We start from the raw sequence: 24,049 nt of genomic DNA on the forward strand, positions 1-24,049 counted from the left end.
AGAAGACTGGAAAATGGTGAGCATTTCCGAGCTACTAATACCACAGCAGTAACAGCCCTGTGTAGTTAATGAGCCATGTGAACATTAATCTTGGTACAGCCTTTGGGGGGGACAGGGGTTATCTTCTTTTGTAGTGAAGTAGGGCAGGGAGGGATTGGCATGCTCCTCTTTGTTGGATTTCTCAAGTGTTTTTTAACAAACTTCCTGTCCTTGCAGTAGCTGGACACTGATAATGCCGTCATATTCCTGTTTTCCCTGTAGCAATATAAAGGGTGCTTTTGATGTTTTTGGCATTATGCCTTGTAGTTGTGCATGAGAGTTGTTTAAGTTTTTAAGAACAGGTTAGACAAGTACTTGTCTAGAGTGGCTCAGATAAGGATAATCCTACCTTGCACAGGGCTAGATCAGGGGATGGAAATGTTTTCTAGCAGCAGGCCAGAATGACCAACCTTACGTTTGAGGCAGATGGGCACTAAACCCTAGCTGCCTCTCACTTCTCCCTCCTGCCTGATCATGGCATGGTGCAGAGAGAGCTTCCCATCTGCTAAGTCCTGGGTTTTCAACAGCAGAGTGTTGTAGTGCTGGGAGAGCTGCCCATTGCTGAATGCTGCGGCTCTGTGGGCTGGATCCAAAGTCTCTGTGGGCCATAGGTTGCCAGTCTCTGGAATAGACGAGCTCCTGAAGTTCCTTTGAGTCCTACTTTTCTATGCTTCTACGATTTCTGTATTTCTGGAAAAAATATAGAAGTCCCAAGGCTATGCGCTCAGACAGAGTATACATCATGTATATAAGGACCCTGCTACACATTCAAATTAAAGCTGAATGGAAGCCAGCTATAGAGTTATTGCACGTTTTCAAGCACTAATTTTATAGGTGGTTGACTCTTTATAGCTGCCTAGTTATTTTTATCATGTGATAATTACTTTGCGTGTGTGGCTGCTCTAAATTTATTGCACTATTAACTAGTTATTTGCATAATATATGTAACGTAGCAAGGGCCATCCATAATCACAACATGTGTGCAGGATCAAGTCCTAAAGACCAACAAACGTGAAAACAGTAATTATTGTTTTCCCACTTGCAGGCTTTCCTGAGTATCATCCAATCTGGGAGATTTCTAGAAATCCAATACTGGATTGTATCAAATTTCTTTTAATAATAGGAAAGTCAGTGTTAGGAGAGGAGTTTAGCTCTGTGTCATCAAAGCAGAAAAGTTCTGATTTATTGTAATCTCTGGAGAATAGACTTTTTTTTTTTTAATTTAGGACCTTATATTTGGAATTTCTAGCCCTGAAGTTTGTCCTGAGGATTGTCAGTCTCTAAATTTCTGTTGGTTATTGCATACAGAGTAAAATGAAGTCCAACACACATTCCTCTTAATTCTGCCTTGGAACTGCAAGTAGATCTGAAATTGGATTGGGAATAGTGCAGAATATAGACATATTTACTTTTCATCCCAGTTCAGTGGTAAACTGATATGTGATGCACAGGCTACAGCTTTACAGGTAGCATTTGAAAAGAGTTCCCTGTTATTTGGGAAGCAGGGGCAGAAAGCATATGTTGAAGCTTTTTGGAAAATGTTTTAAGGCTTGGGCTTTCACAAAATCTTACATGCTCAGGTAACTTTACTTGCATTCAGTAGTCTCTCTGGTTTCAGTAGTACTAGCTCATGCAAGAAAAGTTACTCATCCTGTAAGTGTGTCCAAATTAAGACCTTGGTTATGATCCGGACATTTCTTATGGCACTCACATAAAATGATGAGGATTTTGCAAATTTCAAGCCATTTGGTAGGCCCTACAGAATCTTCTGTCAGAACTTCTTGAAAGCCTACAACAGACATTGGCAGGCAAGGTTCTTTGGATAAATCCAATATTTTTTTATCAGACCAACTAAAGTAGTTGGAAAAATTCTTCCAGCTATTTTAGTTGGTCTGATAAAAGATATCGGATTTACCCAAAGAAATGGCCTGCCTGTGTCCTTACAGGGGTGGCCATCCTGCAACTCTGGAGCCACATGCAGCTCTTCAGAAGTTAATGTGCATCTCCTTTAGTCTTTGCACAAGCACATGACATGATGCAACAGCTATGGAAGCTGGTCACCATGTGATTGTGCAAAGATTCAAGGAGACGCGTACTAACTTCTGAAGAGCCGCAGGTTGGCCACCCCTGCCTTAGACCAGCATGGCTGCAACCTATAGCCCTACACCAGACATTGGCAAGTAGTCTGTCAGAAAGGAAGAGTTTTTCAGCATTTTATGAACATTAGAGGTGCACCGATACATAAATCTGATATCGTATCGGTACCAAAATAAAGAAAATTGGCTGTATCGGAAATCCGCCTGAAGTGGCCGATTATTTGGCTGATAAATGCCTGTGTGCACGTGCAGATCAGTACCCACCCGGCACAGCCCCAACTCAATTCCCGCCTCCCCCCATGTGCCAGAAAGAGCCAGGGCTGCAGCAAAATTTGGGGTGGCTGCAGAAAGAGACTATAAAAGCAATGAATTTTATATTAATCAAAAGAAAATTAAGTTAAGTTCTTCAAAGGTAGGAAATCTTTGCATCAGCCAAGGAAGCTAAACTATAGACTTTCAAGTCCATGTGAAGAAATCCCACTCCCAAAAGATTTGATAGAAGAATGCTTTAGTAAAGCGTCATATTACTAAGATTTCATTACTTTTACAAGATGTTCCACAAGGGCTTTGCAAGTAATTACTACATATTTTGCCAACTGCAGTTTATTTTTATTTACAATAATGTAACAAAGTACATTCTGATACATTATGCTTGTTTTTAAGGGTTTAGTGAGTTTTGTGAGTTAGTAAATTTAATAACTTAGTTTCTCTTCCATGAGAATTAGCAAGGTTGGAGTGTCTGCATGTGTTTGCGCCCCCTGCAACCACCACTGCAAAATTGTCTTGAAAGATTGAAATAAAATCTGCTTGTACTCCTTTACCTTGATGATGGTAATATATAAATATAGATACATATCCTTTGAAATAAATTACTCTCTTCAGCTAACTTGGTGAGTAGAGCTTTCCAAAGCTAGTCTATACAAGTATTAACATCTATTTTGTTAACATTCTGGCATTAATCTTTATATTTAATAATTACATGCAACTTATGACTTTCCTTCCTACCATTTGTAACTAATAATTTTTTTCTATTTTACAGTTTATTATCATCTTAACCCCTAGCTATTTTAGTGGCGTTGTTTTCTTATTCTCTTGTCTGTTTTTTATTACCATGCTCCTTTTGCGTAGTGGTCTCCCCTGCGTATCTTGCCAAATTCCTGCTACTCACTCCAAAATCCAGTCTCTCTCCTTTTTTCTTGTTTCTTCTTCCTCCTGTCCATTTTTATCTTTCCCACCTTCTCTTTCTCATCTTCATTCTTTGTTTCTCCTTTCCCCCTAACTTGACTTTCACATGTTCTCTGTCTCTGTCTCTAAGCTATCCAGTCTCATTTAAGTTTTTTCTCACTATCAATTATCACCATCCCTAAATCCATGTACTTTCTCCATTCTATGTAATTTATTTTGTAATAACCCCCACTCCCCCAGTCTTTCCCAGTCTTGATCCTACCTTTCCCAGACTATCTGCTTATCTCTCCCCATACCCACTCTCTGTCCTTTACCCTTTTCAGGTGCAGCCCATTCCATTTATTCCTTTTAAAGAAACAAGAACAATGAAGAGGGATTTAGTAGCACAGGGGTGACCAACCCATGGTACACATCACAAGTGACATAGGCAGCCTCTATGTGTGGCACATGCCAGTTAAGGGAGGAGACAGACAGCACAGGGCCAGATGGAGCAGAGAGGAGAAAGCAAAGCAGCAGATTAAGCAGGGGAAGAGGTTAATAATGGGACCTGGGGAGGGTTTGGGGCTAATTCATGGCACTCTTGCCAGAAAGGTTGCCCCCACACTGCATTAGCACTTGGTAGAATCGATTCTAGCTGGTATATTGTCGTCAGGCACAAAAGACGTGATGGCAGATCTTGTCGTCTTTGCTACCACCCCAGTCAGAGGTCAGAGTTGAGGATCTGGCAGGGGCCTAAGTTAAGGAATCTTAGTCTCAACCCCAGCAAGAGAAGCAAGAAACAACTGTACATCCTTTGATCTTGTCAGAGACTGGTGAGAGCGTGAATTTAGTATTTAGTATGGACTTTAGGTATGTGGGGTAATGATGGATGGAGTCCAGTGGCTGCTCTGGTGCTACTTTTGTAACACCTTTGGAGCTGATGCTTTGATTTGAATTATGTTTACTCTGTCTATCTTGAATATATAGCAGGCAGCGAAACCAGAAAGCAGAGAAATGCTCCTCCCTGGTCCCTGCAGGTCATACCAGAGATCTGCTTGTTGTGTAAATGTTGCACAGGTCTACAGCATTCTTCTTTCTTGCTTTGCTTCCATGCTCTGGATCAAAGCCACTTCATGCTGAGTTGCACCCAGTGCCAGATGTTCCCTCCAGATCAGACAAGATTCTGCGCGCCCCTCCTAGCTTTCTACATTGACACTGAATGACTTCATATTATTGTTGCACACATCGTGGTACTGCCATAAAGGGCAACCCTGCTTTCTAGGCCATCTCGAATTTTGCTATACAAAATATTCTTGAAGATAGTCTCCTCCCATTCTCCTGACATGGGCGATCCATAGCAACCTCTTCCTCTTGATAGTGGTTTCTAAGTGTGTCAGTCCTGTGTGCTCCAGTACCTCTGTGTTTGGTATTCTGTCTTCCCGTTTTATTTTCAGGATCTTATGCAGACATCTCATGTGGAAGCTGTTCAGTCTCTTGATGTGCCTAGCATACATAGTCCACACTTCTGAACCATAAAGCAGGGATAACAGCACACAAGTCTCATAGATTCGCATCTTCACCTTGGCTGATAGCTTGCTGTTATTCCATGCATGTTTCTGTAATAGCCTGAAATTCTTAGCTGCTTTTCTGATTCTGTTAATTTGGTTTGAAGGTCAAGATTCCTGCTGATCATAGAACCCAAGTACTACGAACCATCAATAACACTAAGAGATTTATCCTCCAGAGTGATGTCAGGTACTGGTTGTTCCACCCTTTTGGTACATGATCATAGTCTTCTTGAAACTAATTGCCATCCTAAAGCTCTTGCATGACTCAGAAAATCTGCCCAAGAGATTTTGCAGGGAAGATTCACTGTGGACAACCAAGGCCATGTCATCTGCAAACAGGAAGTCTCTCTGTACCAATTCTTTCACCTTGGTTTTCACTCTGAACCCTGCTATGTTGAGAAAGAATGGCCACTGATAAGCCACAGCTGGTTCTTCTCCTGTTTGTTTGATTCCTGAGAGGATACCCCAAAAAATGAGCACTTGAAGGTTACAGATATACTGCAGGATCAGGCTGCAGGGTTTTATTTGCCCAAACAACTGAAAACATAGAGGAAATGGCTAGCGCCCTTGAGAAAAGCTTGCAAGGGGCTGCTTAGGGCTGGGAGGAGCAGGACACAGGGGGCACCACATGCATGTGTGCACGCACACACATGCACATGGCCAGCAATACAACCAGGCAGCAGTAGAGAGCAGTTCCCCCAGCTGCCTGTAGTTAATTCTGTGGGGGGGCATAGGTGACTGGTACAGAGTAGAGGGCAGCCATAGGTAATGTGTGTGGGGTGCAGATTGAGGCAGCCATGGTGAGGAAGGGAGGTGGGCAGAGTTGGTGGCTAGGGCTGGGGGCACTGCCCAGCTAGGGCAAAAATGCACAGTTATGGGGCCTGGCTGGGGGAGCAGGCAGTCATGGGCAGCTCATCTGGGGGCTAGCTCTCTACCACTGGATATACTCCTGGGAAGGGAAGCATGGGGGTGGGAGGGTGGGCCTCGTGTCCCCCCCAGACTTGTGCACAGGGTTGGGGAGGATGTGGGCTGCATGCTGTAGGGCTCGGGGCTCCCTGCTTGCTGCCCTCCTCCTGGGGACCTTCATGGCCCAGCCAATGGGACCCTGTACAGCAGGGCAGGGCAGGCTCAATGCTGCTGCCCCCAAGGTGAGATGCCCCCTGCCCACCCGTTAGCAGCAGGGGGGGCAAAACTCCATGGCCCTGCCTCCATTGCTGCCAGGTGTACAGAGGGCACCTTGCCATGACAGTACGCCTGGTGCAGTGCTTCCAGTACCAGTAGCAGCAGCACAAAGCCTCTCTACCCCATTCCACACTCCTGTACCAGGTGCCGCACACTTGCCCGTGGAGGTTCCTGGGGAGAGGGTAGGGGCAGAAGGGCAGGGAACCCCAACCACCCAGTGGGTAGCCCACATCCTCCCCTTTCCCCCCACAGGCACCACTCAGCTCCACTCTGGCTGTCCTACCAGCAGGGCAAACAATGGGGCTTCACACTCCACTCTGGCTGCAGCTGCCACTGGATCCCATAGCCCTGGCAACTGGGTTGTCTTCTGGTAGGGTTCGGAGGTGGGAGGTGTTAGGGGGCTGTGGGGCACCAGCAAGGCTGGGGGCCTGTGAGTCGGGATTATGGGGCAGGAGCTGGGTACTGGCATATCAGGGCTGCTCAGTGCCACAAAGCAGTGGGCAGGGGGGGATGACACAGCTGCAGCTGGACCCGCATCTTGGTGAGTGAAGGGGGCAGGGGGAGCTCTGATTTTTCTGTGATTAAAAAAAGCAAACAAAAATGCCAATATATAGGTATTTAGAATTTATTTTAATGATTGAAGCACTGGTATGCTTCCAAATTGCTTTAACATTGTCAATATAGCTATATAGCATTGTTTTCAAGTGATACATATATATGTCGGACTCGATGATCTATTGAGGTCCCTTCCGACCCTAACATCTATGCCCTGCACTCACCAGCTGCAGCAGTGGTGATTGGAGCCTCTGAGGGCTTGTGGCAGGGCCCTCACGCACAGTGGGGGTAGCAGCGATCCTCCCCCCCCCCCCGACTTAGCACCCATGTGGCAGCTGCCCCATGGCGTGGGTGCAACGTGACATGGCAGAGTACTGTGTGCTGTCTGGGAGCTGGGGCCACTGGGGCTGAGCAGTGCTGGGCTCTGGCTAACTGCCAGAGCTGCCCCAGCTCCCAGACAGTGTGTGACACCCTGCCGAGCCGTGCTGCACCCATGCGATGCGACAGCTGCCAAGCGGGTGCCAGAGTGGGGTCAGGGGGGAGGCAGCAATCCTCACTACATCATGCTGTCGGGGGGGGGGGGGGCTCTGCCACAAGCCCCCAGAGGCCCTGATTGCTGCTGCTGCACCCAGTGAGTGCTGGGCTTTTTTGAGTGCCTGTAGGTTGGGGCTGGGGCTGGGCAGGACAGCCATGGAGGCTTCTCCTGTGGCTCCCGTCGCTGGGGCAGAGGCAGGCATAGCTGGAGGAGCCACGGGAGAACCTGCAGCCACCCAGCTGTACCTGCCTCTCCCCTACTCAATCTGAATCTCCGAAACAGCATTGAAACTCCAAAACATATTCAGTCAAATCTAAACGAATCACTCTCCCTCTGAAACAGCTGAATCAGAAACCAAAATGAAACATAGCCATTTCGCGCAGCCCTACTAGCCATATGTCCAAAGGTTTACAGGATTAAAGTTTTAGAAACAAACTCTGCTACCCAGAGTGCGTACCGATGTATTTATTTCAGTCACTCTTGCTTGCATCACGTTGAAATTGGTCAAGAGTTTGTGTTTAGAATACTGCACTGGGTAAAAAGATTTTTCCTCAAACCCCTATGGCGCAATAAATTTATATTTCGTGCTTCAGTGTCAAACCACTAAACTAAGTTTAAGGAAAGTTATAACTTAAACATGAATGTGCCTTTTTATGTAATGCCTATAGCATGTAACTATATCTGTTTTCATTTTAGTCGACCAATGGGATCTTCATGAGTGTGTTTCTGATTGTTTTACCTCTGGAATCCATGGCTCATGGACTCTTCCATGAACTGGGGAATTGTTTGGGAGGAACATGTGTTGGATATGCTGTTGTGATTCCCACCAACTTCTGCAGGTAGAGTAACCATACATTGCAACTTTATGCTGCCAGGACTGTAGCTGTACAAGAAAGAATGATCCAGTTCTATCACTGTTCGAGAAACTAGGAATTTTTGGGAAACCCAAAGATTGCTTAGGAAACCCAAAATTTTTGGTCCCAATCCTGCAGCTTCCAATATCTGGGCTGACTACTGAGCAGAGTTGTTACATGCTGCTGAATAATGACTTACACCTATGTCACTATTTTTGTATAAAGGGATTTAATAACCTAAGCAGGCCATTGAACTCAAGTTCAAAACAACTTTATCAACTTCAAATTATCATCTGAGTTAGTGTATTGAAATATGTAGCAGTGAGAATTTTTTGGATTATTTAAATTATAGATGCTGTCTGGGAATTTACAGCAATTCACATTTCCAAAATATGACAACTTTTCCTTGCATAGTATTAATCTTATCTGTCCATCATGTATAAAAACACCTCTAATTTTAATGTTAAAATATCCTATTTTATATCATTTTAGTCCTATCATTTATACCCCGTATTATTGTAAATGGCAGAAAAGAACTCCTGAAAAGTTTATCTTTCTGAGTTACCATGAAAATGGGACAGCAAATCAAAATATAGTAAACCTAAATATTGGCCTTTTATGGATATGGATTTAATAGGCAAGAAAAATATCTGGTGTTTTGTTTTCTTTGTTTCCAAGGAGTCAGAGGAAATGGATGATCAAGTGTAACACTGCTCAGTTGTTAGGTGTATAATAAAAAATAATTAAAATGCTTTAATTCTATTCTTGAAACTTTTTTTCAAGTTCAGCTGGTTATTTCTATGTGTACCTGTTTAATGGAAACGTCTCCCACATACAAAATGTAATCTCTGTTAAGCCTGGTAATCATCATGCTCTGATTCTGCATTGTGAGGAACATAAGAGCTGTTCAGCAGTCATTGGAAGACCACTGACACCCCTGTGCAGAATCAAGTTATGCCCATGAGAGATGCATGCAGGTTTAGGACTTAGTAATGAAACTACTGTGGGGTAAATAACAATTGTTCTGCATTCTGGAGGAGATACTATCCAGCACATTAGGTCTCTGCACTCAAGTGCATACTCTACCAACAGAAAAAATTGCCATTATAACTGACAGAGCTATACTGACTCCAGCATGTGAACAAGCTGATTCAAGAGCTAGCTTGGGTATCTCTGCACAGCGTACACTTTCATAGTACAATGCACTGCTAACGCAGTGATTCTCAGCCAGGGTTTCATCAAATTCTGTTAAAGGTGATTCAGGCTCATGCTCCATATAAATACTGTTAGGTGTGCAGACATCTAAATATGATTCACAAGATAAACCAAAAGATTTCAAATAGCAATCCATACTGTCAAAAGCTTTCTGACCTGTTGTGGTTTTTCTGAGTTGTTTGCAACACAAGAATTGCTCTACTAGTTTTCCATAGTCAAAAAAGTGAAAGGAGCATCTTGAGTCTAAGAAGTTTGAGAACCACTGCTCTAAGGGAGTTAAAATTGTATAGACCCATTTTCCTGTGGCAGAATAATCCTTGGAAGAGCAAATTTCTCCTCTAATACATTGGACAATCACTGAAAATGCAGACTGTTAATTTTATCCACAATGAACTGTCATCAACTTCCTGAACTTCCTAATATCCTCATCTGCCCAGACTCTCCAGGAACCAAACTGAATAGACAATATCCCCCTGTAGTCTGTGACTGTTAGGGATTAGTATATAGGTTTACTAAATTTACATTACAATAAATATAATATTCTCTCTTTTTTTCCTTGGCAATAATCCAGTTCCTGAGTACACTAAATAATTCTGTCACTATTGGTATAACTTATCCATCTAGAAATTGGAGTAATGTCTTGAAAAACAGTGTGGTGCATAGACGGTGTTACAATTTATCATAAAATTTCATTGTTTGAATAACGGTCCTATTTTCTAATTACTTTAATGATTATTATATTATTGAACTATAAACCTTTTAAACTTATAAGTCCATGACCAGGTATCAAATTTATTGAAAGATATTGCTGGAAAGGAGGACAGATATTTTTTTCTCATTCACAAGCTGAAAGTGTTGCATCTACAACAGAGTGCTTCCAAAGCTATTGCTGGCTTGGGAAACAAAATCTGATTCTGTTGCTTGGCATGTTATTGAGGCCCTTATAAGTCCAGATATTTACAAAATTATTTTATATGAAGTTTGCAAGCTGTATTAAGTGTTGCTGCATACTAGTTAATTTGTTCTGTATTGGTTCAAAAATAGTTGATAAGATAAAGGTATTTAGAAAATTATGTATGGTCTTATCTGAATCATATTTGGGGTCCCAACTGTAAGTACAAGTAAGAATTATTTCAGTTATGTTTATGTGTAATCTGAAAATGCACAGATAAAACTGATTTCACTTATTGCTAGAAGAACATGAAGTATAAAAGAAAAAATATTTATGATTGTATATTTCCTTCACTTTAGTCCTGATGGTCAACCAACTCTTCTTCCACCTGAGCATGTGCAAGAGTTAAATTTGAGGTCTACTGGCATGCTCAATGCCATCCAGCGATTTTTTGCATATCACATGATTGAGACATATGGCTGTGACTATTCTACAAGTGGACTTTCTTTTGATACGCTTCATTCCAAGATCAAATCATTTCTTGAGCTTCGGACAGCAGACGGACCCAGACATGACACTTATATTTTGTATTACAGTGGTCACTCACATGGCACTGGTGAATGGGCACTAGCAGGTAATCATTGCGAGGAGCGGTTAATAGTATTTTTTTCATTAATAAATGGTATTTGTTGATAATTATTGCTTTAATCTTATGAAATCCTATCTTACTGTTGTTGAAACCTCACTAGGCTCATAATCGAACAGTTTGAGAATTGGTGAAGTGCAAATGACTCCTATTATGGGCCGGAGGGGATGCTGGAACTTGGCACAGGAGGGTGGGAGGAATGGGGGATACAGAGATATACCTCCCTGGCATACAAGGTACTGTAGGGGGTTGAAGCAAGGGCTTGAAAGAGGTTGGATTGTGAGGTGGTATGCTAAGACTTCTAGAGGAAAAGGAAGAAACCTAGGTATGTGTTGAGCTTTGTCTAAAGAAGCAACAAAGACTGTGTCCCTCAAAATGACAGTCAGGTTTGTGGTCATGTGAAATAATTTCATAATTAATTTCTGTTTTGTAATTCTTTTTTAAAAAACCTCTTTTTGAAGGTAATGATCATCATATAAGAGGTCTTGTTCTCAAACATACTAAAATATTAACTTCAAGTATATACTTATCAGTTTAATGATATTTTTAATTCTGTATAAAAGTCAACATTTAGATGAATGACTAAGTAGCCATAGTATAGTTCTGCCCTGAAAAGTGATTGTATGGAATAACACTTTCTTACACTGTTCCTTTTATGCATAATATGTGCCCATTTTAATGGTTACTCTTCTATCTTTCTTCACTCCTCTTAGCAATGCAGAGCCAACATGCCTCTCATGGGTTAAACTTAATGGTACCCCATCTCATTCTGTGAAGAGTCTGTTCTTCACTCAACCCTGTGCTTAGCCTAGCCTGCAGTCTTTCCTATCCTTGTTTCATTCCATTTATAGCTTGCAAGTCTATCTCCATTGTATCAAGACTAAGCGTGGGCAATTAATGAGTTTTGGTGACCCATTGAGGGCCACATCCATCTTGCTCTCTCGCTCTCCTTCCCCTTTTCCCCCACCAGCTGAAGCTGTAGTTTGCCTGGAGCCCCAGTGCTTAGATGTGGATGTGGATACAGATGTAGACTTCCACTACAGCAGACTCGACATCAGTGGTGGGCACAGCCAGCAGGTTCCAGAGCCCTGACATAAAACCTGCTGGCAGCATCCACAGCTGATGCTGCTGGCCTGGTGCAAAAGAAGCTCCTGTCTGGATCCACAGGTGACACCGCCGGCAGGTTCCAGGCTGGGGCTCTGGGTGGAAGCTTCTGCCAAATTGGGCAGACAGTAGCATCAGCTGTGGGTGCTGCTGGCAGGTTCTGCATTGGGGCTTCTGAACCTGCTGCCACATCCACAGCTGACATCTCTGCCCATCCACTGAAGCACAAGCTCCTACCTGGGTCCACAGCTGATGCCACTGTGTCAAGAGTTTATGCTGATGGGCAGAAGCAGCCTGCACACCCACCCCACACCTTGTGGCAGCCAGAGCTGCTGGCCAGATCCAGTGAGTTGGCAGTCACCCACTGATGGGCCAGATCAAATTTGTTGGCAGGCCAGATCTGGCCGGTAGACCTATTTTACCCACCCTGATCAAAACTCTTTTTTTTTTTAATAAGCCTAAAGACGTTCAGGACCCATTTTCAGTCATTAGGTAGGATATGACTTGTTCGTTTGCTGTTATGGAAATGGGCATCTGAATTTGCTGCGTTAACATGGGGGAGAAGCGGGGAGGTTTGGTGTAGAATGTAGATTTCTGAGTTAAAAGTAAATATATTTCATGTCTCACTTTGCCCATCAATTTGTGTCATACAGTTGTACATCCTTGGTTATCTGAACCCTCAGTTGCGCAGACTGCAATTTTGTTTTACTAACTGTTGGTCTGGTATAACAAACTGCTCCCTTTAAAGCTTTATTTAATACAGTGCTGCATGGCTACTCTTGAGTTTGATACAGTACCTTGTAACTCTTACATTGTATAGCGAAGGCTTAAGTTTTACTGTATTTAATATCTGTAATGTTAAGTTTGTTATAGTTCTACATAATACATCACATGTGAGCCTGTATAACTACAAGCATAGCTGTAGCTGGCATACTTAACTTCTTACAGGATGCTTTGGTTTCACTGATCCAGATGAATACAGCTATTTGAATGGATCTTTAGAAGGTACAGATAACCAAGGATGCCTCCTTAAAAAAGCTCTGTTTTCACTTTAGAAAAAGGCCAAGGTAATGACAGTCCTGCTAAAAAAAAATATATATATATAAAGAATATATCTAAGAGCCATGGCAAAACATTTCAACAAATATGAATTTTCTTGAAAGAAAGTTCCTTCTCAGATACCTGTGAATGGTTTACATATGGAAACATCTCCAGTTTGTACTTGAAGGTAGTGCAAAGCTACACAGAGAAGAGGGCCAGAGTTAGTATTTGTCATGAATCATTTTCCTGATCCATTTCCTATTGTTAGATCTAAGTGAACCATGATGCACAGCTTGATATTCCTGCTTCTCAATGCAATAAACAATATAAGCTGAAAAGCTAAAGGGTATTTGGAGATATAATTGTACATAGTTTATTGGACAGTGATGTTTTGTGACAGACAGAACAGTCAGTCATTAGCTACTTTACTCTGTACCATCCTCTGACCTCAGGAGAGGATTAATAGAGATGCCAACAATGAAGTGTTAATATTCAGATGCAATAGAAGTAGTACTATCTTCTGGGGGCTTAAACAGAGATGTAGCACAGCAGTGGTACCGTAGTCTTTGTCCTGTAATAACATCTTTAACGGAGGTTTACTGTATGCATTATTTCACTAATGATGTTTCTTTATTGTTGGAAGCTTGGAAGTAGCACAGTGGTGCACAAAAGAAAATGCTAACTGGTCATGCATAAAGTATGAGGAGTAAAACAGCCTGGGAGGTCATGTTCCCTGACTGGATGTGAAAGGCAAGAGTTAGGCTATGAAGCTTTGTCTGTAGTGGAGCTGTCAGCTTAACTATGTATGAAACCTGCCAGAAGAATAAGATACTGCTGCAAACACAGATCTCTTCCACAGCATGGTATCTAGGTCTTGTATTAGCTGATCCTACCAGTCATGTTAGCACTTTTATGTGCATGTATGTGAGGGTCAGGAGGATTTAAATGGTGTTCCTTTACTCAGTTTCACATTACTGCCTCTTCTAAATTGTCTGCACACCCCTGTTATCATGCTAAAACGTCAGAAAATGATTTATGAGGCTTTAAAAAACATGTTTGTTCTTAGGGCTTGTCTAGATTAGGACATTTTACCCAGTTCAAATACCATATACTGAACAGGAGTAAGGTAGAGCTAAGTATTAAAGCTTCACTATAAAAGTGGGGGGGTTACTTTATTTTTATAAGATTAACCTTGATACTGTGTTTCCTCAGTTACCCTGCTTGCTTTGGAAATAATTATATCATCATATTTTTAAATTATAATATGTATTCTCAAGTTTAACTCCAGTTTAATGTAGTTTTTTCTCTGGAAGAAACAGGTGTGTTACAAACTGCAAATATATTTTTGGTATTATATGAAGCCTGCAAACAAAGATGATGTTCCCTATATCTCTGAGTGTCCAGTCTTGGAGGAACACCTCTTCTAATTACGTGCTTTCATGGCTGCTAGTAGATGTTGTCCCTTTCCCCTTTCACTGTCTCACAAGGCAAGTTAGGATCTCCTTGCTTAAAAATCTGGAAGATGTAAGAACTGCTCCCATAGCTATCCCATTAGACAAGGCAGACTCGTATTATAAATGTCTGAAATATATACATAGGTGGGTGAAAAAAACTATTTGTAATGAAATTTCACTAAAATAATCTCAATAAAGCATCTTTTTCAGGAAAATAATTTGATCTCTTTCTGTGAAGATGGTAAGAAATCTAAAGTAGCAGCTGGCAACCTTTTTAAGCTATGGGCTGGGTGGTTTCCACAGCCCAGGGGGTGGGGGTGGGGAGGCAGGGATAGAGGGAGGGATTTCCCTGCACCAAGGCCAAGCAACTGGGAGCTGTACCCATGCTGCTGTTGTTTCTCCCAGCTCCCCAGTCCTCATCTTGGGGTACCAATGCAGCTTCCAGGTGGTGAAGAGCTGCACTGGTGTTGGGCAGCTAGAAGCTGTGCCTGTGCTGCTTCTGCTTCTGCACCACAGCTTGGAAGCAGGGGAAGAGAGAAGCAACAACAGTGTGGACACAGCTGCCCAGCCCCGGTGCAGCTCCCTATTAGCTGGAAGCTGAGCCCAAACCATAGCTGAGGGAACATTAAGGGGAGGAGGAGAAGCAAAGGTGGTAAGGATGCAGCTGCAAGTTGCCTGGCCCCAGCACAGCTCCTTGTTGCTTAGCAGAGGGATAGGCAAAGCCATTGGGCTCTGATGGCCAGATCCAAATTGTATGGGCATTTATACATGTGCTTGGGGGGTGGGGGCCTTTAATTAGAGTGGCTGTGAAAGCATCTTATGTATCAGCATCCCCCACGCTGAAAAATGGTGGCAGGGATGCTTTAACTAAAGGTTGTCGAATGAGCTTTAGTTAAAGCATCCCCACTGCCATTTTTCAGTACAGGGATGCTAATACACAAGACTAATCGAGTCTGCTGAAGTATGGTAATTAGCACCACACTCCAGCGTTGAGTCTGCTTCAAAGTGCTACTTACAGTGCATTGGAGCAGCCTCACTGCACCTGTATAGGCACCCTATGTTGCCAACCCCAGTCTTGACTCAATATTGAACAAAATTGAGCAAATCGTATTTAAAAAAAAAATGCTGAAAAGTGTAGATAAAATGCTGCCCATGTTTACAGCCACTTGAGTTTCACTCTTATGGTGTATACTGCCAGTAGGAATTCCTTGTCAAATACTACCCTTTTCCATAGCTAGGGTATAGTGAATCTATACGCTGAGTAGTAAGCACTAAGCACTGAAAAGAAATCGCTACTGAAATAACACCTTTAATTGAAGAAATTTGTATGCAAGTCAGCAAAAGGTGGTATTCAGTTTATGAAGGCCATATGCACATGTTAAGTCTCTACTGAAAGAATTGCCACTCTCCCTGTAGGAAGCAAAAAGCACGCAGACGTTCCAGCTTTTTTTCCTGGAGCAAAGATGATCATTCCCACAAGAAAAATACCCTGACTACAATGATTTTCTCCTGAGAGACTGAATATCTGCCAAGTTTCTCCTGGCTTAACTCCTCCTAGGGATCAGGAGGAGTGGAGGTAGGGGAAAGGCTCCCGTGCCTTCTAGAGAGTGGGGTCATTCTGGCCTGGAGAAGACACAGGGGTCAGCTGTAGAAGTTGAAGGGCAGCCCTCCTGTAGACTGGAAGGGAAAGAGAGAAGCGACACATGGGCCTCACAACGTCATGTTCTCCACTTCACTCCTGAGCGCTGTCCCCTGTTTGCTTCTCACTCCACAGGCCCTGAAGTAATGATCAGGCAGGGAGCTGTGCCCTGCTGCTCCCTCCACTTGGTCCCTGGCACCCAGGGAGTTCCCCTGGGAATGGGAGGACTGAAAGAGCCCATGCTTCCTCCAAACTAAGATCACTCTGGTCTCAGGAAGGCGCAAAGAGGAGAGAGGGGGCAGTTGCAGAGTGAATGTCTGCACTTCTTCCTCTCCCCAAATCATTCCTAGAGGTAGAAAGTATCCGCCACTATAATTTAATGTTCATACGTGGTCGGTGTTACCACCTATTCAACACATTTGACTGTCTGCTTTGAGTTAGTCCACAATAGTGGTGCTCAACCTGTTGCTGGCATGGGCTAGATAAGTGGCTCAGGGCTGGTCTGCAAGGTAGATCAGGCCCTGCACCAGCTCTTACAGTCCTGTGCGATCTCCAGCCAGCCCTTGTGTCCCTAGATTGGCCCCAGGCAACCTCCATGTGCAGCTCCAGCTTGCTATCCAGCCCACAGGGCTCCCCATTGATCCAAAAATTTGGCAGCAGGGAAGTGGCAGTTGCTGTCACTGTTCCCCCATGCCCAATTTTTAGACCTGCAGGCCAGATGGCAAGGCTCTGCTGGCGTTTTCTGGCTCGTGGGCCAGAGGTTAAGCACACCTAGTCTAGACATGTATTCAAAAACTACAGTAAAAAAGTTCCCATTCTTTTTTCTTGTCTTGAAATTTAATTGCCTAACCCATTGCTGGGTTGTCAAGTGGGTTTATCTGTAAAAGATTACCTGCATCCTCACTGTAAATCTTGAATGAAAAATCAATATATGAACAAAGAAGGATGCCATCTTTTCCATCTGAAACGTACTTGTAAACAGAGAGCAGATGAAACCATTTCAATAGCTTTGATCACATTTAACAAAGCATTAAATAGAGCCTAGTTAGTCTAGTTTTGTTTAAATTGCTGTACGTTTTCACACAACAAACATGAATATACTGTCAGGGAAGCACTATCTACAGAACAATATTTAGCCTTTTGTATGTCCCTTGGGAATTGTATATGCAAATTTGTCACCTGTTTAACACGCAGAATACTGTTTATCTGTTTAACATACAAGGTATCTGCTCTTCTAGTTGAGATACCTTGGATTATAGTTTATTAACAGATCCAGATGTCCCTATGTAAACCTTCCAGAATTTTAAAACACTACCAAATGTACTTTGACACCCTCATGAAAGTTGTCTCTAAACACCATTGGGTTAAGATTCATAACCATTTTAAAAACCAGATTTCTGTACCCAAACTGCTGATGTCACTACAGAATTTTTAAAATCGTTTAGGAAAAAAGGAATACTAGGCTAAAATTTTCAAATTTGGATCTGTGCAACCTAACTATGGGTGGCTGAGCCCAATCCACTCGAGTAGGTCGGGGACAAAAGGGTTCAGGCCTTTCCTCCTCCTTCTGTCTCTCCCTCCGTCGACAGAAACACACCGGGGAGGCAGTGAGATAAGAAAATCGCTTTACTCACTATTTCAGGCAACAATCTTGTACAGCTGTATCAGGAATCTAGTTCGCCGATTCCTCAGGAGCTCTTGAGCATACTCAGATGGTATACCAAATCGTGATGGGGCCGTCCAGGTTTTCGTGGATGCAGGACCTCCAGCGAGGGTGATCAGTCCTCTCCGATATTACGCGGGTCCCCCCCGTTGTTTTGGCGCGCTCCCCTTTTAACCGGGCAGCGTCTGCCCGCCCCCTGCCAATCAGCATGGGCGGGAACGCTGCTAACCACGCCCATCACTCCTCCTCCCCATGCTATGAGCACGGCTTGCTCTCACGTTGGTGTTTGGTCATATCTTTCTCATTTCTTTACCACAGGATCCTTAACATTGTGTATCTCAGTCAACATAACTGAAGTCTGCCAGTGCTTGCACATCTTGGTTCCTTACAGAAGTAGTCTTACTGTAGCTGATAGTTTTACTTGTGTTTGCATCTTCAGATTTGCTTCCTTAGGCTCCTACGCATGTATCCAGATTTTCAGTTATTGAGAACTGCAGCATCTGTAACTATTAATGACCAGGAAACAATCCAGAGTGTTAGTAACTTCCCTTAATTCTAATTTATTTTCTTTGTGGAAAGCTGGTGCATGAACTGAGATTGAATTATATTTAAAAGTTGAAGCAGTAGTAAGAAGTGTTTTTTAAGTTAGAAAGAGAGACTTGAAACCTTTCTTTCACAGTAAATTTTTAATGACCTTTACCTCAAAATGCATTTCAGGGGAGCCAGGTTTGGGTTGGGTTTTTTTTTTTTTACTTTAACTTTTCAGAAACACTCTGGCAGGGATTCGGACTTGATGATCTGTCAAGGTCCCTTCTGACCCTACAAACTATGAAACTCTCCCCTGCACTCAGAGTAAATTTCAAACCAAGCTACCAGGGATGTGGTGGTATATATTAGGTTGCTTTCCCATTCTTCTCCAAAATAGCCTGTGCTATAAAATTTTAAAACTATTCCCTCTTCCTGGGGTGTGGACTTCTTAAGAAGTTAACACAGAACAAACTTTGCTTCAAGCTTTCTCCCTTTGCTTATCTCTTCTCAGACTTTTAGAGTTTTTTCACTATCAGGAGCCATTCCTAGCTCTTTAACTTACAGGGTGGCTTAATCACTAGATCGACCAAAGTAAGTCAGTTGGCAACTCCCTGCAAAGTTTCCAGCACCTGCAAATGGGGTTGGTCAAGTGAAGAAGCTGCACTGACCTTTATATGGAATCATCTTTATACAGGATGCTATAATGCAGCTTGCTAATTGAACCTGGAACTGTAATATATGGAGCTTACTGATTCTCCATACTAATGTTTCTATTTTCCTGTCTTCCTATAGGTGGTGATGCATTACAGCTAGACACGCTTTTGGAATGGTGGAGAGAGAAGAACAGCTCTTTTTGTTCACGACTCATAATAGTGTTAGACTGTGAGAATTCTCGGCCCTGGGTTAAAGAAGTGAGAAAAGTGAATGACCAATATGTTGCAATACAAGGGGCAGAAATGGCCAGAGTCGTAGACATTGAGGAAGCAGGCCCTCCCCAGCTGGGTGATTTTACCAGAGAATGGGTCGAATACAACTGTAATCCTGACAGTAGCATCAGCTGGTCTGAAAATGGACGTACAGTAAAAGCAGTGTACGGCGTGTCAAAACACTGGAGTGATTACACTCTGCATTTGCCAACAGGAAGTGATGTTGCCAAACACTGGATGATGTACTTTCCCCGTGTTACCTATCCAGTAGTGCATTTGGCAAACTGGTTTTGTGGTCTCAATCTGTTCTGGTTTTGTAAGGCATGTTTTAGATGCTTGAAAAGATTAAAAATGCGTTGGTTTCTTCCCTCAGTGCTGGACACAGGACAGGGTTTCAAACTTGTCAAATCATAATTATGAACCAAAGATAAGTCAAAGTAGGAGCTCTGGTAACTTTATGACTTCAGAATCTGATTGACTTGAAACTTTTTATATGTAACAGATTTTGCTAAAGAAATCTGCTACTTCAGTAGCTATCTTCACTTTGTTCATCTTTTTGAGCAACTACCATATATGCAAGGGTTAGAAACTTTGGTCTATAAAGCAGGTGAGGCTATAAGTATTTGAATTTTGTTACTGAGTTGTATATAAACATGAAAGATATATTAAATATGACCATGCACTTTGAAGACAGCTTGCATGCTCGTAGGTATTAAACAGAAAACTGCCTACGTTCTAAACCAACGAAAAACATTTTTGATGGGTGTAGAGAATATGGAAATTCTCTCCCTATCGCACTCCCTGTCATGTAAAACTTTCAGTTTGAATTGTTCCACTGCAGAAAAAGCAAAATGGAGAGAGTTATGATATTGCTTTTTGAGTTAAAAACAAAATGGGAAGAAAATTCGGAGGTAATCATACCCCCAAGGTTCTTATCTAAAACTATGCCTAAGAGCCGAATCCTGTGAAAAACTGAATGCAAGCTTAGGTTTAGTGAGGGGATGCTTTTTAAACTGAAACAAGTTTTGCAGGAAGGCCAATTTGGGATTTTTCCTCTCAGTCCCAAGCATACCCTATTCTATCCTAGTCTTAATGCTTCCAACTACAGAGAACTGGAAGGGACTGAAGGTCTTAGCAGCATTTCTCCTCAAGTCAGGGAAATTATTTTCTGCTTATAAGGTAACAGAACCTCCAAGCAGAGATCTTTCTCCATATTATTGTGGGCTCTGTCCACCTGGAGCACAGGCAATCAGGATCTGAACTCATAGCTCTTAGGCCAGTCCTTTTTATAGTCTTTTAAAAGTGATTTGTATATGCAAATAATCTGTAAAATCTAGATGGTCTTAAAATATTTTTCACTAACTTCCAAGCCAGAATGCTAGTCACTTCAGAAATGAAGACAAACTGAAATGCAGTTCAAGAGTTTAAACAAAAAATTCTTAAATTTTTTGCCTTCTCAGATTTTCTAGCTGTTGAGTTTTTAACTCTCTGGTCAACTAATTCAGACGATATGGTAACACTGATACATATATTGTCTTTCCCTAAGGAGACAAAATGTTCCGTCAGTGATTGTTTGACACACCAGCAATCAAAGGGGTTTATAGTGCTAACACTAAGGTTCTTTACAATGGCAATTCCTGAATTCCAACATGATTTACATTCACTGATAACTTATTACTCCTTTTCACTGATAAGTTATTACTCCTTTCTTAAATGTCCTTTATTGCCCCGTAGTATATAAATTAGTTTACCAAGAAAATCATCTCCCTCACTGCTCCAAAAACAACAAAAAAAGGGATGAGCTAGGAGTGGGTAGAATCATATATGCAGTCAAGTTTCATTCTACTTGACTTCAAAATATTACTCACCATTAGCTCAGAAGTTCTGAAGAGGAAACAACATGGAGACGGAACACAGTTCCAAAGAGGAAGCCTTATCTTACAGACAAATTTCAGACAAACCAGGAATATGGATGAGGGAGAAAGCATCTTCAGAGGCAGTTGTTTGGTTTTGTGAAATCATTGTTATTTTGGTTACATTTTTTCTAAAGATTCATTTGATTGCAATAATAGACTACTAATCTGCCTGACTTCAACACCAGCCTTAACTCTACACTTTGCTCACCCACAAGTCGTGTGGGAGAACCTTATGCTCTAAGTACTCTTGGAAACGCTCTTGTGTTTCATGAAGATTATCAATATATTCTTCTGTTCCTCTTAATCAGCTAAGTGCAAGGCCAATGGCTTTTGTCCAAAAAGATCCTATCTTTTGGAAGATATCTGAGAGGTCTGTGTTTATAAAAATGTTGATACCTTGCATGTATCTGGATGTGTGATACTTCTGACCCATGTTGGGAGTGTCAGTAGGCTAGTGTGGGGTATCTAGCATATAGTATGATGATGGGCAGGAGTGGGGCTGTGGCCTGTACCAGAAAAGAACAAAGGAGAAGCTGGTTTCCAGCCTTTTCTAATGCAGGGGTGGCCAAGAACCCTGTCATCCAGCTCATGGGGTTCCTCATGGGTCCAGAAATTTGGCAATGGGGGACTGGTTGTTAGCATTCATTGCTGTCTTACCCAAAGCCATGACCATTCATCCTGCTGTCAGATTTCCAGACCTGTGGGGAACCTTACGGGTCAGAGACATAGCCCCATGCTACTTATTCAGCCCATGTGTCTAGATGAGTTAGGCACCACTGGTTTAATGGATGGCTTTACAGTTTGTCTACTAGCTGCATAAGTAGTGTAAGGGACAGTCCTTAACATGTTTAAAGTCAGACTAGGAATTGGTTAAGGAGGCAGAGGTAAGGATGATGTTTGGAAAGTTGACTGTGCATTTCCAGATTTTCCTGTGGGTGTGGGTTTTTTTAATGGCAATATTTTAGTTTCCTGAGTTTTTAAAACTTACTTTTTTAACCTTAATTTTGGAATCTCTCACTTTTAGATGTTTAAAATAAAAACATTTTTATAGTGGTGTTTTAAATTGAAATAGGAGTCTACAACCAACCATCCAAACTGTGTGGCATTTTTGTGTGTTTTGTATTGGAGCTTTTCTCCCACTGTTGTCCAAAAGAAGATCCTATCCTTTTTGTTTCATTTACAGGAAAGGACCCTGGAGGCTGGGAATCTAAGAACTTCCACTCCAGCCACCGATAGTAATAGATCTCCTTAATGACCTGTGTCGTTCCTGGGCTCTTTCACAAGATCAGTGGAGACAGAAGTGGAATTCCCAAGTGTCCTAGCATCCACAGGGTTATAGGGCTATTACCCCCATGTCATGTGGTTGCAAGCTCTTATGGAAGCAATGTTCTATCCCTAAACTTGTAAATATCACATAGGGATAAACAACATGGAATGGCCCTTAAAGTTGTTGATCCTGTTGATAGATGAAACTAAGCCACCTGTAACAATCCTGTAGAACAATGACCTGCTAATGCTAAGTGGCAATGATTTTTAGGAGCTTTAGCAAATGGGAACTTCAACCCTGTGATAAGAACTATTCAGGCAAACTTGACTGGGACTCAGACTGCAGCAGAACTCTACCCAAAGTGGTCTCAATCCAAAAGTCTTGGTGTCAGAAAATGCCAATTAAATCCAGTTCCAAAGAGTATTATAACATGGCATCATTTCCAGACTACTGTGCTGGGGTGAATGCTTCAGGATGAACTGTGTGGAGTGAGAACGTTGACTCTAGGTTTAAACGGATTGTTCTGATGTTTGATTTCTCGGCTGTCTACTCTGCAACTTCGTTATAAAAGTATATATCTCTATTATAGCAGTGAAGTTACTTTATGGTGGCTTTGTTTACATTTTAGGTACCTCCTGAGTAGCACATGCCTTGCAGAAACATATAAATGCACTGATTATGGTAAAGAGCTATCTTAAAACACAATGCAAATTGCAGATACTCACTGGTGGAGTTTTTGAATGAATATAGGAAGAAGCCATTTCTTTAATTTTGCACTATTGCTGTTTCATATTTTCACTTTAATTTTTGTCTTTGCCCAATCTTCACCTAAAACTTTCCCTCAGAAGATTTTATTTAGGCTTCTGAATTTCCTTCCCCTATAAGAGGCACTTTCTGTTTGTTGCTTACATTGGATAATGTAATTACGTCAAATTCTTGTTTATAAATAATTTGTCAGAATTTTTCTCTGGGGAGGTTTTCTATTAGGCATATCCGATTTTAGCATCTGTAAATGAACTTTTGTGCATTTGTAACATTACTTAAATATACTTGTTGTTTTGGATGCTCATCTCCATTTCATATTTTTTGTTCATGATTTGCTCCTTTGTTTTTGCTGTTATAGAAACAGCAAATGTGTCCAGTTTTCTATGTTCTTTCTTGCTTTGTCAGTGGTTCCTAATCTCTGCCTCAGTATGACCCCAGTTCCTCAGCATGGCCCCTCACTCCTAACCCACAGCCCTGCTGGCCCTCTGCCCCCTCCTCCTCCAGTGTCCAAGCCCTGGCTGTCACCCACAGGAGGCAGCAGCTGGGGTCGGGGGGAGGATGTGGGTTCAGGGCCCCCCACCTTGCTGCCCTCCCCCTGGGGGCCTCCATGGCCCAGGGGGTGGGACCAGCCTGGGAGGGTGGGAAGGCTCAGTGCCACTACTGGGAGCCCCACACTGCCATGGTGAGGGAGGTGTCCCCTTGCCTGCCCAGCAGCAGCAGCACAGAGTTATGCCCCCTGCTGCTGCCAGGTGGGCAAGGTGTGCCTCACCATGGTGGCGCAGCCAACGTGGGGCTCCCAGCAGTGGTACGGAGCTTTTCCGCCTCACAGCTGCAGAGGCCATGGGGAGAGGGCAGCAGGGCGCAGGCTGCCTACATCCACCCCCACCCCAGGGGCAAATTAACATGTCCAGAAAGTGTGTTACCCTATGAGACTTTGGGTGAGGTCAGCAGGAACTTCCAGGTTGAGGAACAGGGACAGGCCTCCACAGGACCCTTGCAA

General features: G+C 42.6%; 2 protein-coding genes across 3 annotated transcripts in view; one reads left to right on the top strand and one right to left on the bottom strand.

The window, feature by feature from the left end:
• TMEM168 (transmembrane protein 168) overlaps nucleotides 1–23,347 on the top strand; it is a 37,759-nt gene extending 14,412 nt beyond the window's left edge. Inside the window, exons 3-5 of the mRNA XM_006278079.4 lie at nucleotides 7,836–7,978; nucleotides 10,460–10,734; nucleotides 18,968–23,347. Coding sequence (XP_006278141.1) covers nucleotides 7,836–7,978; nucleotides 10,460–10,734; nucleotides 18,968–19,515 — 966 coding nt within the window. The 3' untranslated portion in view covers nucleotides 19,516–23,347. The remainder of the gene's footprint in view (nucleotides 1–7,835; nucleotides 7,979–10,459; nucleotides 10,735–18,967) is intronic.
• LOC102571303 (uncharacterized) overlaps nucleotides 1–24,049 on the bottom strand; it is a 133,563-nt gene that overhangs the window by 2,494 nt on the left and 107,020 nt on the right. The window contains exon 12 of one of the 2 annotated variants that reach the window (XM_019492372.2): nucleotides 17,596–18,153. The exons of the other annotated variant lie outside the window; for it this stretch is intronic. Coding sequence (XP_019347917.1) covers nucleotides 18,129–18,153 — 25 coding nt within the window. The 3' untranslated portion in view covers nucleotides 17,596–18,128. Of the gene's footprint in view, nucleotides 1–17,595; nucleotides 18,154–24,049 lie in introns of those variants that run through there. 2 annotated transcript variants of the gene reach the window in all.

The sequence above is a fragment of the Alligator mississippiensis genome, chromosome 4 (genome assembly GCF_030867095.1).
Source record: "Alligator mississippiensis isolate rAllMis1 chromosome 4, rAllMis1, whole genome shotgun sequence".
Classification (NCBI taxonomy): Eukaryota; Metazoa; Chordata; order Crocodylia; family Alligatoridae; genus Alligator; species Alligator mississippiensis.